Source organism: Melanotaenia boesemani, chromosome 11 (assembly GCF_017639745.1).
Source record: "Melanotaenia boesemani isolate fMelBoe1 chromosome 11, fMelBoe1.pri, whole genome shotgun sequence".
Taxonomy (NCBI): domain Eukaryota; kingdom Metazoa; phylum Chordata; class Actinopteri; order Atheriniformes; family Melanotaeniidae; genus Melanotaenia; species Melanotaenia boesemani.
Window position 1 is genome coordinate 23,266,513 of NC_055692.1, and position 17,307 is coordinate 23,283,819.

At 38.2% G+C, this 17,307-nt stretch overlaps 1 protein-coding gene across 1 annotated transcript in view; it reads left to right on the plus strand.

Moving 5' to 3' along the window:
- LOC121648421 (phosphatidylethanolamine-binding protein 4) overlaps positions 1–17,307 on the plus strand; it is a 56,710-nt gene that overhangs the window by 6,105 nt on the left and 33,298 nt on the right. Inside the window, exon 4 of the mRNA XM_041998500.1 lies at positions 14,405–14,503. Coding sequence (XP_041854434.1) covers positions 14,405–14,503 — 99 coding nt within the window. The remainder of the gene's footprint in view (positions 1–14,404; positions 14,504–17,307) is intronic.

Sequence of the window (17,307 nt, forward strand, 5' to 3'; positions counted from 1 at the left end):
TGCTTTGCTAAAACATGTGGGGGCGTTTAGAGAGGATTTAAATGCAACGATCCCCCTCCTCTTTTTTTTTTTTTTTTTTTGGTGAATCTCAGTGTTCTTTTCTGCAAGCCTCTGATGACGACAGGGCAGCTTTAAGCCTGGCAGTGCCCACGGCAGGCTGCCGTCTCAGCGCTGCCCACTCTCCTCTGCGCTGGCATGATGGAGAAAGCGAGGGTGGGGTTCCTCTCTAACAGACCCTGTCATTCCTAGGAAAGCCTACATGTCCACCCATGCAGGATTCCTGATAGGACTTTGTGTTGGTGATGTTGGAGCACACAGTTTAAGATTCTACTTCAAGTAACTGATAGTTCTCATTCAGTGGCGAGTCAAGGATGTGTATTTTCAAGAACTTACAAGGCACTTCCTATCACCTTTATGTGACAGCGAGGGTCAAAAAGTGAAACATTTACTGTAATACACATCTAATTGCATATTCACTGTCATCAGGTGGGTGTTTGTTGGCTCTGCTGGATTAAAGCAGTGGGTTTGGCAGGGAGTCAGAGAGTTTATTTCCTTAGCTAATATGCCCCTTTGTCATTATAACATCCCTTTAAGCTGACCCGTATCCTGCTCCATTCAGCCCTTGCCCGTTACTACGTAACATATATGATTCATGCAAGCTTCTGAAGATGAAAGAATTACAGCCTTATTCTACTAGGAACCCTGGATTGATTAAACACGTTCACTGCTATTAAGAGATGCAATAAACCTCCATCACATTCTCACACAGAAGTACAATAATCACCTTGTGAAGCATGCATGTGGCTGTGCATACACAGGCACTCATACAGACTATTTCAGAGCAAGATTTAAGTTTTACCCTCACCGTCACCCCTTTTCCCGTTTTCTTCTTTCCTCAACCATTTAATGAGCATATATATTCGTTAAGCTACTTTTTTTTTTTTTTTTTTGTACCAGTTGTTGTGGTTGCATGATAGTCCTACACCTTACATTTGGCCTGAAAGCGTGGGCAGCAGTACGTTAACATCTGCGGATGTGAGTAAAATATGATTTCAATTACCATGAAAATGTATTGTATTATCAATGGGAGGATAAGAACAGATTAAGGGAGCTCTGGGATGCTCATACAAATGACAATGGTCAGGTTTCTATGCAAGCAGCAGTGTTAGAAAAATTATACATATGCCCTATTTAACAAAAGCTTGAAGAACAGAAAGTGGAACAAAACGTGAAGGTGACTTAACACAACCTGATTTACTGTATTTAGTACTTATTTGCTCTGATATATTGGAACTGTATTCAAGTATTGGTTGCATTGAAATGTCAACTTTTCAAACAGCAAATCAACCATGTAAAAAAAAAAGTTTTATCCACTATTGGGGAGGACACAAGACAATGCATAACAATCATTAAATTCATCAATTAGATTAAAATTTACTCTGGCAAAGGCTCAGAGAGACGACGGGTTTTAATGAAAAATACCTCCTGAACCTGTGCTTCCTCATTAGTATTCAGCATTCACACAGAAACCCTCTCTCGACAGTTCATATACATTGACTCCAAGATCTGTTCAAACAGAGATTCATAATCTGCATGGAAAGTGCATCTGCTGATGTGGATACTTAGACAAACATAAAAGATTAAATTTCTATTTATATGAGCCACAGAACTCCAACGTTTGCCAGAGAATCATTGTGAGATCTGGAGATGACTCGGTCGTCACTTTGGCACAGTAAGAAGACTGTACGTTTTCTAACGTGGTCTGTCCAGCTGAGAGAGAGAGAGAAGAAGTAAAAGAAGAAGAAATTGATCTGTTAATGTTCTTTTAGATTCTTGTGGCATAATTTGTACTAAATGTGAAAAGTGTGAAAGAAGACTGTTCAAAACTTTGCAGACATGATTACTTTGGTGCTTATGTTTGAAGCTGGTTGACTTATTTTTTATTGTTTATTTTTTCCCCTGACAGCTTCTTTTGTTGTAGAAGTAAATAATAAAAAAGTTAAAAGTGATCAAGTGAAGTTTGCTTAAGACCCAGATGCTTGGCTTAGTGGCATTTTGCCCAAAATGTTTTGTGCATCTCATTTGTGGTCCGGCACAGGGTTTAGTTACAGTTTTGTCCCAATCCTCTGATTCACCTTCTCTAAGAACAGCTTCAGGGCTTCTCATAATGCTTAACTCTCCATAATGCCATCCCCTTCATCTCCTCAGTGGTCTTATTGTCTTAACTCTGGATGGAGAGACAGAGTGTAAGAAAAAACAGGTTAATACACATTTGGCACTCTGAAAATAAAGTATCTTTTTAAAAGATAGAAGTTTTCCCCAAATGTTTTCTGCTCAGTGTTTGATGTTTCTCCCAGCTTGCTTCATTACCTTGTCAGTGTGCTTTTATTAGATTTGATTAAGAAATTCACTTAGCTTTTGACATTAAGAGGCTGCTTAAAGTAGAGGGGATCAAGTTCATTGATGTTTTAATAGATCTGAGGGAATGATAAAGCTGCCTTCTTTGTCACTTTACTGATCCTGTAGTTTGGAAGCATTGAAAATGTTATGCAAATGATTTGTTAATCTCTTTACATTATTTTTTTCCATTTCTCCCTTTCATTTTCACACTCAATTTTGAACACAGCAGGCTGTCAGGCGGACACCCTCAGACTGCTAATTCTAAAGACTTTTTTTTAAGTCAGTCACCCATCCTACATTTGAGAATATACTTTATTCAATAAATTAATTTGAATGTAATGATTTACCTGAAAAATACACAAAGGAATTCTCTGAGCTTATCGAGTGCCTCACTTTAGACACTTTTATCCTCTCTTTTTTCTTTGTCTGTTTTCTTGCAAGCCTTTACCTGCAGATTAACAGTTGGGAAAAACATTGACCTGTTCAACTGAAGCTATAAAATCAGCATAAGCAGGATAAGGCAACTGAGCCTACGATGAAACTGTGACCAGTGTTTGTTTGATTTTTTTTTTTCTTCCCCTAGTTTTGTTGTCCCAAAGGTTGGTGTTAAAAATAATAAGAAAGAGGTGGGATGGTCTTAGATTCAAGAAGCTTAAAATGCAAAATCTCAAATAAGCCCAATTTTTCCCAGCCAATCGCATTGCATTTTGGTGGGTTTGTGTTGATCGTCTCAACTGACTCACATACCGCCCCTCCCCAAATAAAAACACTAGAGATTTACGTGGCTTTTCAAAAAATATATCTAGACATTTATCCAGCTTAATCTTCTTAACATATTAAAGTGATTTGCTTTACCCTGAAGTGGCTGAAGCTGGGAGCTCAACGCCCCTCATGGCTCTAAGACCTTAGAGGCATTGTGGACACCTTCTGCTCTTGAATAAGAAAAAGGTGGGCAGGAGTTAGCCAGCTTCTTAGCTGTGAAGCTATGGCTGTCTCTGCTGTATGTCCATTTTTTTTTTTTTGTTCTGTTATTAGTCCAACTGTTGCACTCAGTCAGGGTTCTTAGGCACATGGCTCTGCCAGCACTGCCCACACTGTGGTGTGGAGGTTTGGAGCTCTCAGCTTTTGAGCTGAACTGAAAGAGCTTTCTCACAGAGTAGGTGTTGGCATGATGCTTTGTTTCTTTCTGCGAATGTCATGAAAGGTATGGATAATTAGAAAACTGAAGCGCAGTGATGGCATGATTTATCTGGATGCCAACTTCATGCCTGACTTCAGATTTGGGCATTTTCATATAAACGATGTGCCTAACCTTTTCTTCAGATGCAACACAAATGTGAGGATGAGTTTTGACAGTTGCAATGTGTTTTTCTTTAAAACATCACTTCAGAAGTCAGGCAGCTAAAAGGTCCTGGTTAAACTCAAATGCCGTTAATGTCCCTGTTTGGCATCGTGCTCTATGGATGTGCCTCAGGGCATCAGCTTTGCCAGATCTCATCAGTAGAGCTGTAAGTTTACACATGAAGACATTTATTGTATCTGAAGTCTTTACTCATTTATTGTCACCATGGTATTTGGCTTAACCTCTACCAAATTTAAATCAGTCATGATGAGGTCAAAAGCAATGTTCCAGTGCTGCAGGCATAATTTAGTTGTTTAATATGTAAAAAAAAATATACTTAAAAATAATAAATAAATACAATTTATTTTTGTGCCATTATTATGAGAAAATTCATTGACTGTGAAATTCTGGACCAATATACTGGTGATATTGATAATAATTTGGCTTTTGCTATTTATTTTCCCTTTTAATACCAGGAATTTAATAAAGTATGCTTCACATAGCTGAGCAGACTTAAAGTATTTCAGCACTTCATTAAACTATCTTTCAATTACAACAAATTGTTATACAAATGTATTTGATTAAACCTTTTATTATTGGAATTCTCATAACAGGGTTCTTTATTATTATTATTATTATTATTATTATTATTATTATAGTAATAAAACATCTCTGAAAGTCTTGTGGCTTGTTAATCTATGTTTACTTTTGCCAGTTTTTTTATTTCATCAGTACTGTTTGTGTTGATTATTATTACCTCTGCTAAGGCAGAGGTTCTGTTTTCACTAGAGGATGTTTAACTCAAAAGTTACGGGCGGTTTTTGATTAGATTTTCAGGAAATGGAATAAAGCAAATGATTACATTTTGGGGGTAACCTGGATCACTGTCTGGATCCAGGATTTGTTTTAAGGACTCTATACTTAGATAGGAATAATTTTTTTTACAGCTTCTAACTCATCAGATAATTCCCAGTCATTGGTCGAAATCATGGTAGATTTTATAACCAGACATTGTTTGACCCAGATCATGTTGATATTCTGCATCAGGTGATCCAGAAGGTTCAAAATATAGGGGGTACTGGGTGGGCTGGTGGGCCTTTTGGGGTTTTTCTCAGGTGAGTGACCCTATGGCTTGGCGGAGGTCTGCGCTGTCTGAATGCTTCTAGTTATTGAAGTTACTGAAAGCCTTACTCACTGGTTATGTTGAAGGAACGTTATCTATACATGTAAAAAACACAAGAGAGAGTATGTTCTTTTAAAGCAGTTAAACAGTTGTTTAATTTTCACTAAGAAATAGCTTCATGAAAAATATCTGAGTGGAAAGCAAGGATTATCTTGTCTAAAACAAAGTGTGATTACTCTGCAGGCATTTTCTTGGTCTTTTTAATGATTTGGCACAAACATTTATTAATTATTAAAATAATCATGGAACTGTAAAATATTAAGATCAATCCCAAACAGCACATACTGCAAGTATTGAGCATATCATCCCTCCCTTTTTGTATTTTATTTTGTGCAGAGAGCATTTAAAACAAGTTCTGTAGCTGATAAAATAAGACTGAAACTTCCTCATCTTCCCCAGGAATGGGCTACACCTGCAATACATTAATTTAATGAAATACACAAACGAACAATTAGCTCTAATCATGCTTTAATGATTTGGCCATAAAATAGACAAATTAGTATAGGCATGCACATTGTTGCAATTCTGGTTTTTGGGTTGTTTTTTTCAGCTTTTGTTTCTGTTTTGGCTGCAAATGTTAAAGAAAAAATCTCGTATTGCTTTGTGATTTTATATATATATATATATATATATATATATATATATATATATATATATATAGACACATATATATTTTTTTTTTACCTTTCAATGCAACCAATACTTTTTTTTAGAAATATGCAGCTTCAGATTAGTGATCATCATTAGTCGTCTGATGCCATTGCTACTCCATTTACATCCAAACATGTATAACCACAGTCAACAAAGTCAGAGAACCTGGGTTTACTTCTACTTGACTGATAAGATTAATTTGGTCAGTTTACCAAAAATTACCATGATATGTTGAACCTGCTTTAGGCCCCAGGACTGAAACACATGTGGTTCTGAATCATGCATCGTTATTGTCAGTAAATGATGTGATGGGATTCTTGAGAAGAAGAGATCAGTTTCTGAGTAGTTTCTTAGAAATGTTTGCTGCAAAGTAAACTGACTTTTAGTTGAGGTTTGTCACAGATGTTATCGTGTTACTGTTGTGTTTCACAACCTACTAACGAGAGAATGACCACTCAGAAATCAGTGATGCTCTTGCAGAAAACGCAGATCCCTGCCAGCATTATTATAACTATGCTGTGTTCATTTAGATGTTAGGATGTCACATGAAACAACATGTAAGTGTTTTGGTCTGTCTCTTCTCTTATTCAACCTGGCAGATGCTTGACCCCTTGTACTTGGACTGAATGTCTGACAGGTGTGTTAATCATACACTGAGGGAGTCCACACAAAATGTTGTTGAACCTAACACAACTCCACACAGACAAGCTCTTCAAACAAACCATGAGTGGTAGCTTCTTTTCATACCACACAGAATAGAAGAAATTGATTGGAACTGGGAGGCTTGGACTGAATTTTCCTCAAATATATATTTTCTTTTACAACTACAGCTTAAATTTTTTTATTTTTTTTTATGGCTTTGTGGTTTGTTTGTTTTTTTATTTTTTATTTCTTTGTCCAAATCCTATCCAGTGGAGCTTCAGGTTTTTTTCCTTGAGTAAAAGTTGATATTGTTGTAGAGAGGGAGAAAGGACTTTTTTTCATGTGTGCAGGAATGTAGATTTCTTCCCCCCGTGAAATCCTAATTGTGCCTTGGAGGGCTGGTAGGGTATCTCCGCTCAGCTCAGCTCAACAGGATTTGTGTCTGTGTATGTTAGAGTATGTCTCTCAGCTTGAATACGGATATAACCCTTTCATTGCACAAGCTGCTGATTTTTCATATTTGCCGATAGGCTGATCCTGTGTACGCATAGCTTTTTGTAGAAGACATTGAAAGTTTTTTTTTTTTTTTTTTTTTTTGCATATTTATTTCTTGCCCTTAAAATATTTCATGTTTGTTAAGAGTTAATGCAGATAAGTTATCAACCTCTTTTTCCAGCTTTGAAATTAAACTCATGAGACCAGGTTTAGTCAATAGCATGTGGTCTGAGAGAGAATTTATTGCAGGTCAAAAGTATGCCTTTCCTTTGCACAGCTTGAATTACTGCAATGCATTTATCTATGCAAATCCAGGATAAGATCCTATCTGCCTCCAGCAACATATCCTCCTGGATTTGGTCTATGTGACTTAGGCAGGTTATGGTTGACAGTTAAAAAGGAATTGCAACAACATATATGTAAAGATTATTGCTGTTGTCATTAATTGTTGCTTGAAAGGGGATTAGGATTACCAGCAGAACACTGTAACACCTGTGCTTCCTCTTCTATAACAATGTTACTTCAGTTTTTTTCCTTATTTCTGTATCAGTTCAAGTTGGCAAAATAAAAAAGGCTGATTTATTCAAATGAATCATCAACGCTGGAAATGATTCAATATGTGCCACATTCAGATGGGTGATATATTATTCCCTTGGGGAGAGGCAAAGATGGAGCTGTGGAGCTGTTTTATTTGTGCTGTCTTTATCAGTGTGTCAGGCAGAGAGGCTGAGCTTGTTCTCTATGAATGGACGAGCCCTTGAACCATAAACCTGTACCTCCTCTGATAACAGTTTTTGCATTGTGATGTAAGTGCCATTCTCTGTGATGTCCTCTCTGACAGCACTAAATATATCAACATGCACAAAATGATCTGTCAGATTAATTATTTTATTTCAACCTGTTCTCCAGTACTAAGGATTTTCTATGCTATGTATGCTGTGTGTGTTTTGAAGACATATTATGGATTTTGTTGAAGCTTTAAAGCAAAGAACAATATTGTGATTGCATTTCAGTAGGGTAAGCTGTTCTTATTCTTAATGTTCTTAATATGTGTGGGGTTTTTTTTAAACTCTACTTAATACTTTCTGTATCTCATGCTGTATACTCTTAAGTGTTCCTTCTGCTGTTGGGACCTCTGACTTCTTTGACGTTTGAACTCTCCACATCTTTTAAGTGACGAGTGATCCCTGAATTACTCAGAACCCGTGATGACATGGCCCTGATTGTCAGACGGGTGGGCTGGTGACACTGGAACACAGACGGTGCTTGTCTGTTTGAAATATTCTCTTTTGAGCTTCCAAGCCCTGGGCAGTCCTCTCTCCCAGTCTCCCAACACCCAGCTTCGCCCACTGAAACAAGACTCTTCCATACTGGAAAATCCGGCCCTGTCAACTGGCAGTCTGGACTAAGTTCAGCCCACACAACAAGAACCCCCCCACCTCCACCACCACTTCTACCTCTTAATAGGCACCAGAGATTGCCACCCCATGTAGATGCCTTTTGGTCGCCCTCCATGGATGGCGTCAATAGCATCTTCCTACACAAAAGTGACTGAGCGAAGGGCACAAGAAAATGTGGGAATAATTTACACTTTCTCACTGTACTACCATCAGAAGCCATAATTAATCATGATAGAAAAAATGTGGAAGCCATCTTGGCTGGTGAAACACGCAGTGCCTGTGAACAGCCCCGACACCTTTAACAGCTCTGATGGCCAAATAGGAAGGGGTGTCAGAGAGCTTACAACTGAGCTCCCTTCGTGGCAGCATGTTTCCCGTCGGCTTCAGAATTGTCTCTGCTGCACGCAGTTTCTCCATGAAGTGTAACTGTTGCAGTTCTTTATATGTAAAACATAGACAATCAATTGAAATAGAATAATAGGAAGAGTGGTATGTTTCTCAGTCTCTCGCTGTAAAATGGCTGCTATAATAAAAATTGATGACCCTGAGTTTTAAATATTTACTGGTTTGTAATGATGCGTCATACCCTGTGTAAACTTGCTGTTTCAGTATGCACATCTGCTAATCTGAAAAGAGATTAAACCTCCAGACTCTCTTTTAAAACTCTATTTAGATTCCAGTATGCAGGTAAAGTTTGCAGAATGTGCTTTTAACTTTTCATGCAGGTTGGTGGTAAAATAGCAGATCTATGACTCTCAGTGTGTGACAAGCTTGGCAGATTAATTATGGATATGAGTCCAGGGCTGTAATTTGCCCTGTTTGACTTTGTTGTGTTCTCAGCAGCCAAACTACATGACAAATATATTTCCCTCTTTCCTCATTTAGCACAGACAGACACTGAGGCTTATACCCCAGCACCTGGCCGCATGTTGCTTCCATGTACCTGCTAGTGTTAGTTACTGTGCCTGAGCATGTGCATTTGCAGAAATGCTTTCATGGTAGTGAGTAGGTGTATGTGTGTAAAGCCACCACCAGAAAGTGTTGAAAGCCTCAGCTAGCAAGATCGCATCCAGGGTGACTAATAAGCTTAACATGAGCACGGCTGTGTTCACAAGCATGGTGTACTGAAAGAAGTCTTCAATGTTGAGAGAAATGCAGAAATGATTCCTTAGGCTGCTGCTAATTCCTTCACCCCCCTCAAGCTTCAATCAGACTGTGAACCATCTTACTGTTAGCTGTAGCTGTACAAACAAAGTTGAGGAGAGATTGCATTTAAACATCTGCAAAGTTGTTTAGAAAAAGCTGTTTATTTATAGGTTAGGGGCAAAAATAGAATCGATTGCTAAGTCATTTTTGAGTGACAAAGAGCAGTCATATATAATGTGCAGACTATAGGCTATAAAAAAAGATATTCCATTGTCTCCTGTTGCCTTCTGCCATGTGTTAATTTGATTAAATTGTAGCATATTTGCATATTTTTATGTACAAAAAGAAAATGTGATTATGCAATTATGTTAACTTGTGTTTTATATTCCACCCTTATTCCACTTGAACTCTTCACAGCTCACCTGCTATTTGGCTAACTAGTGGGAATGTAGTAGCTGAGTTTAGTCCTAGAATATGCATTTGTATCGACATGTGACACTCCTTTTGACCATGCCGCTCTTGGACGTGTGGATTTATAAGCTACTTCACACTCCATTCCTGTGTGGGAGGAAGCTGAGTTAAAAATAGGCAGGTTTGGAGGTAGTGTGGCGTCCACACTATCTGAGGTACTTCAGAATACGCTGAGAACTACTGGTATTCTCTTTGAATATAATTTATTTGTGTCATTGAACAATGTCAATGATAAACCAGTTGTCACTGGAATTTGTAAAAGTTCCTCTATCATCTTGTATGATGGTACCAGTTGTGCTCAAACTGAGCTGGGATGAATTCGAATCAATTAATTTATTTGCAATTACATAAAAACAAAATAAATACAAGAGAAATATGAATATAAATATGAAAAATATAAATATGAAATAAATTTAAATTATTTAATAACAATGAATAAATAAAGATAAATAGTTCATAATTCTTATAAAATTAATACATAAATAAGGTTGAATAAAAGCAAATAAATAAATAAAAGAAATTAGTTTGATTAAAAGAAAGCAACTCAGTCCTCAAATTTCAATCCTACCGTAATCAGATGACTGATTCATGTGCAGATGATGTCAGGAATGTAAATAAATATAAATTACAGGTCCGGCCATTTGTGTGGACTTTCACACAAACCACCCACTGTCTCTCTGTGATTATGTGATGACTGATACTGAATACTACACTTCCCGAAATGCAGCACAAAAAACTGTCTAACTGGACTGTAAAAGCACACTTTCAGTCCTTAGTCATAACAAGATCATGTTTAAGATAGCAGTATTTTTTTCCAAATTTCTGTGGTGCAGATTAACACATTGTGTCATTTATGGCTGCTGATGATTGGGGTGTTTATAATATACTGCTTGCTGTGGGGAATGATGAGACTTCCAAGCCTCTGCAGATGAGCAGCGTGGGATGGGCTTTTTTCAATGACAGTGAGCACCTCCTCACCTGTAGGGTTGTTGACCTTCAGGTGAGTGCCACAGCCCCCCCTGAATTCTTCATCTCATCTTTGGGTTTATGGCCCCCTTCTTACTGCTCAAGTTTCAATTACTGCTGCCAGGCCGACCCCTGACCTCCTCTACGCCAGGATGAACCTCATCTCCTGACACTGACAGGGTTACTCTTAAACTTCCTCTGTGAGCGCTTGCTGTTCTTCTCCTCACTACTGTCCTTTCTTCTAAAATCACATATGTTTCCCTGGTGTAAAAGTTGACACCACTTTGCTATAGATATAAATTTCATATTATATATAGTTTCCAAAAAGTTTGTTTCCAAAAGTCAATTTTACCTACTAAAAGGAGCCAAATTGATACAAATGTTCTACTTCCTCTGACAAATCTACCTCTCCAGGCTTTTTTTTTATCATTCCCATTTTTCTGCATTGGCAGATTGATCTTTCACCTCACTCTAAGCTTCTGTCGATGATTGTTAAGCCATCACTGTCTCGTAATCACAACACAGATACCTGTTAATTACCAAATGAGTTCAAGTGTTTTTGCTACTTAAACAGGGATTTGGGATTAGTGCGTTGCCTTGCTCTGAGCTGAACACTGAGCACAGCTGACCATTAAATTACACATTGTGGGTTCTGTGTGCAGAGGCTGAAGGAGATGAAGAACACTGAGGATAAAGCAAAGGGTATATTAATAGGCAGCTGCATGGATGGCACAGTTTGGTATTGGGTCAGGGATAAAGCGTGAACTTGTAAACTCACAGAGGGGCCGCTTCTTCCTCCCTCCCTTTCGCTAACTCTATCCCGCCCTTCTTGGTGTCATCAGTTAGCAGAGCTGGGCTCAATAGCCCAGGCAGCTCTACGAGAGCAGTGATTAGCCATCTCTCTGATTCTCATCCCCAGCAGAGTTCACTCAGAGGTAATACAGTAGTTTTCCATCCTCAGAGACACTGTTTTCCTCTGCCTTTGTTCTTTGCTGTCTCCTTTTTAGCAAATACTGTATCCATTTGATGCTCTTGGCATGGAATAAGAGTTTCCTGTCATCTTTTAAAATACAACAGTACAGAGATGTATTTCTGCTGTTTTGTAATACATCATTTGGAATAAGTGTGAGCTTCTGACTTTTTCTTTAAGAAAACCTCCCATTTAAGTTTTTAAAGTATTGCTGAGAAGAGCGTGTCCATCTTCCTTTTCACCACTGACCATGACAGAGATGCCCTGTGGACTGCAGAGTTGATTCCAGCTGCCTGATGTCTGAGGTGTGGTCTCAGCAGGTAGTGGGAGGTTAATCTCAAGAGAATGCAGGCTCAATCTTCCCCCGCCTCCAGCCTGCACCCCCTCTTGCATCATGGCCCAATGAAGCACTTTGGTCCATGGCAGATACCCACCCAGATTCACTTCTTCTTTTTATATTTTAAATCATTAGGACATTTAGCATTAAAGGTTTCTGACCTCTCACCTTTTGGCAATGTGTTTTTTATAAAGTACATGATGTAACTGAACAAAGAAACATTTCAAGTCTTTACTGGGAACTTTTTGTGTCCTTCATACTCATCAGTGATAGCTGTTGTTAGCTCCAGTGTAAATGTTTATTTCAGATAATCAGCAAAAGTTCATGTGTTAGATTAGGAAATGTGTGCTTTCCAGGGTAGAGCTATGAGAATTAGCCTTCTTACAACATGTTTAGATATACATTTAGTGTGTTCAAGTCTTGATAAATAATTTCAGATGGCAGAATATGCATCTGTTTTTCCCTGGAGTCTTTCACACATATCTGTGTGTAATTAATGTGGATTTTGACAGATGGAGAAAAAAAAATGTCCTCGTAAGAGAGAAGGGTACATGCCACAATGTGTGAAGTGCAAGCTTGATGGAAGCTTCTTATATTATTTGCTGCCCATGCCAGCTGGACTAGCCAGATTCTTACAGGTAAAAATTCAAGCACAAAATATGCGCAGAAATCCTTTAAATTCAGTGCCCGCCATAAATGCAACATGTTTTTCCTGTTAAAGTTGGTAATTAATTTGAAATACTCTAAATGTTTTTCTTAATTTAGCTCAAGAAAATGTAAACCTGTCCCATGGAGTTCATGCCAACTTTTGTGAAATATCCAATGAAGTGCAATTTCCTTCTATAGCAATTGTGACTGGAGGTCATTTTTAATTTAAATGCTTAAATTGCTTTTTAGTCTCTGTGTGTGTATGTGTGTGTGTTGTTGTTGTTGTTTTAAAGCCATGTTATTTCTGAATGCATCAGGATCTGACTTAGATATTAGTATAACTACATTATCACACTTTCTTTGCCTGGTAGCAAACATGTACAAATGAGGATTACAACTCTGGAGAAGGCAACAGGTCATGGTTGGTAAGCTGCCCGGGGGGGTCACTGATATAGAGTCACTTTTGACAGGCTGTGGAGGAGGCTCTATTGTTGCTGGTGTGTCTGGATGTTACCTGCAGGCACTATCACTGAGACTACAGTATTATCCTATTATTAGGCTTAGTTGTTTACGCATATTACTGCTTGTCAGGTAGGCAGAGAATCCTTCTGAAAATGAGCATCTGGAGAAAAATACATGACTACTTCTTTATCTCATTCAAGTACATCGGCTTAGGATAATTTTCTGAGGCCTGTAAGAATGTCTTGATAGGACACAACAAACAGAAATTTAAGGTTTCTGTTTACATGAAAGCATTTGATCCTTTGAAAGTGTTTTACCGCACCACTGACAGCGTTATTTGGCAGTCAGTGTTAGAATATAAGGAGCACTGCATCTGTTTTCTGTGTTTTAAAGCTGATATCATTATGTGCTTGCTTCAGTTGAAAGTACTATACAGTAAGAGGACATTGTGTCTCTGTTTGTAGAGGAAGTGAACAAAATAAAAAAACCCATCATATGGTCTGGCAGATTTTGGGCACCAGACCAGGGATGACAAATGTGCTCTCGCAATAATTCAATCTGCTCTCATAATTCTCTAACTTTTAGGGACAGACAGAATGAAGATTTTCCGGCAATTAAGCCGCCAAGTCAATATCCAATAACTGTGATCAAGCGTTAGTTAAGATGCTTTTTCTCTCACTTTATCCGTTGACAGATTGAGGGGTATAAAGATACTTGGTAAATGGCAGAAAGTTACTGTGAATATGTTAACGAGACGATCTGGTATCAGATCCAAAACGTTGTCATTTTGTTGATGTCACAGTAATGATATTAAGTTTAAGGAATAACAGAAGGGAGAGGGTGTGCTTTAGGAAATAATTTTGTGAGAAATACAGCTATAGAAACCATTTTTTTCAAGCATATTTCTGTGTTTTTAAGATAGTTTTACTCACACTTTTATACAGCTGAATTTGAATGGATTTTTTAAAGGGAAGACCCAGATCTCTGACTTGAGGAGCTTTTTGTACTTAGCTGACAAGACAATGAAACAAACTATAGATTTTATAAACAGAATAAAATCATAACATAGCATTAGGTAGAAGAACTTAAAGCTAGGAAAGAAAACAGAGCATGTGTTGAAGTATGTGAGAGAGATGTGAAGCCTTATACAAACAGCACATCTTAGAAAGGAAAAAGGATCAGGTAGCGCTGCTGCTGGAACTGCCTCTGGGCCAATCACAGTGTGTGTGGCAATGTGGTAAATACTTGGTCTGTCAATTGTAATAATATATATATCTTTTTCTGCTTGTAGGAAAAGATGTATGCCCTGGTGATGGTTGATCCTGATGCTCCAAGTCGCACCAAACCGACATCTGCTTACTGGAGGCACTGGTTAATTGTGAACATAAAGGTACAGTAAATCAGTGAATCAGAAATAACCTCTGCTCTCACTTTAATAAGACCTTATATGTCTTGGTGATACAGCTACTGCTTTTGATAGGATTAGAAACTCATAGATGATAGAAATTTATGAAGTGATGCTTGGTTGGGGGTTTTTTTTTTTTTTTCATGAAAATTTTCATAATCTCAGGGTCTCACTTGGCATGTCTTGTGTTTACATCTGCACTAGGGCCGATCGTAAGGCTGAAAAATTATGAATGGTTTTTAAGCCTAACTTGGTTTGAAAAAACGATGCCAAGTTTGAAAATGTTAATTTCTCATATCATGTATCTTGTGCAATAAATGCCTGTGACAAAAGTGTGGGAGTAAGTCTTTCTAAATGGCTGTGAAAGTTTGCAAGGCCCTGTCAACAGCAGTTTCCCTCTGCTGCGGAGAGTCTGGGACGTGTCAATGCAAGTGTGTGAGACTGAGATTGAGGAGAGCAGCATGCGAGGCGCACACTTTTTCTCCCATAGAGCTCCATTCCCTCAGCTCCCCCTTCAGTGGAGAGATCTTGGCAGAGTGTCCTCCCTTCATCTGTTCCCCCAGGCAGAGCAGCTCCCCCAATGATCCACACTTCTCCATATTTTACACCCCCGAAATGGGCACAGCTCCGATCCCCTTATTTCTCTTCATATTTCACTCCTTTTTATCCATTCGCTTGTGTGTTTTCACATTTTTGCATTCTAACGCCAAATGCATGTTGAGTTGTTGATTGCCTCAAATATTTTGAGGATTGCAGATATTTTATAATCCCCCAGGAACCAGGAGATCAACCCAGTAGATTAAGACTAGTGGTCTAAATAACAAGCTCACAAAGCTGCTTCAGAGATGTATTGCTTCTCTTGTTTCATTTTATAAGATGTTGCATACCAAGTAAGCCCCACATTGATTCTAAGATCCAAACGTGATGGATTTGCGATATATAGATATATTCAACATTTAGTGATAATAGCTCATCGCTTTAAGAGATAATATATGCAACCACATTCTTGCTTGCCGTTAGGGATCTTGTAATATTTACCTCAGATCTCAGATTTCACTTTATGAAATTGCACTAAGCATCACCTTTACTTCTTATTTTCAAGCCTTTAAAGACAGCCTGGCTGCATCACCAGCTGTGAATAAGCAAATGTCTTTCAAGTGCTCAGACAGACCACCTTCTCTCAAGCAATTCAATTTCCTGTCACTTGTGTGGGTGTTGACCTGCGATGCCCATGTAGGGATTGGCCAATGTGACAGGATGTTTTTCTGATTGTGACTGGTGGTTGGTCAGAAGGGTTAATGAGCCTTTTGAGTGATGCCAACTGTAGTGGGAGGTGTTTAATTGGCCAGGGTGGCCAGGTGACATCATACAACCTCACTTTTGTTTGAAGTGTTAATCTGTATGTGCTGGATTTTGTTTTGTGCTGCAGTTTTAACAGTAAAGTAGGTCAGTTTGTGGATTGATGCATGCATGTAATTCAGTAAAGACTAAACTAATGATTAACTATGATAAAGGAATAATTAGTCCCTTCTGTGTAAAAGGCGAAGGATGTTGTAAGGTAATATTTGGCATTTACATAGCTACCCTGTGCCAATGTGAATGCGAAGGTGATGTTTTCAAATGTCAAACGGATCAGTGTTTTGATCCTCCCTGGCAAACAGAATGAGCTGCAGCAGCCATATTCTTTTCATATATATTCATTAGTCCAGGGTCATGCAACCTTGCCCTAGTTTGCAGATGTTTCCATAATTACTGTGTACTCTTTATCCATATCCAAAGTTATGAGGAAGATTTCCATATTTCAGCCTAGAGCGAGGTGAGGTCAAGCTGGACTGAGCACCAAGGCACTGCAGATTTAAACTGAATTCATCTGCTAAAGAGAAGCAATGGTAACACAGCAAGGACACACTGGAGTAACTTGTGTGTTGACACATCACTCACCTTGCTTTGAGCTAGTAGACATATAGTTTATCACTTACTGAAACCAGTGCTACTAAATTCCTGACTATACTGTATGCCAGCCTTACCTAATTTAGCATTGGTTCTAGTAACTGGGGGGTTTAATGTGACTGTCAGACAGACATATATAGACAGATCACCACAGATTTACAAAAGCTGTTTCATTTAAGGAACACCGTGGGAAAATGGTATCATCCAGCAAAATATGTGGCATGTTTGAGTTGTCGACCCCCAGGTAATTTGACTTTTGGAAATTTAAGAAGAAAGGGTTTTTTTTTTTTTTGGGGGGGGGGGGGGTGCTATACAATAGCTGTCAAAGAGAAACCAGCAACAAACTGTCACTGAGAGAAAAAGGACCTATTAACTGTTAATTGTCTTTGGCATCATGTTCATTCTTTATTATATCTCCCAGAATATAAAACTCCATCAAAAAAGTAATCATCATCTTATATTTCAGGTGCAGTACTGAGTTCCAATCACTTCACCAGCAAAAAATAATAATAATAATAATAAAACAGTTTCAGTACAGTAATTTTAGAAAACCTATGCAGTTGATGATGTGAAAGGTTTAAGTCTGTGCAATCTGCATAAATATAATAATTTACTGTGAGGAAAAATTGTGAAATGGAAGGGAAAACTAGACCAGTGCATTGAAAAACACCCACTCAAACTCACTACCACCTCCTACAGCATGTTGCACTTTTGCAGACGACTCCTTTATGACTTAATTTGATTCACTGAGAATAAAAACAGCTATTTGTTTTTTTGTTAGTTTTTTTTTTTGTTGTTGTTGTTGTTTTTTACAGCATAGCGCAACATGACTTCATTTT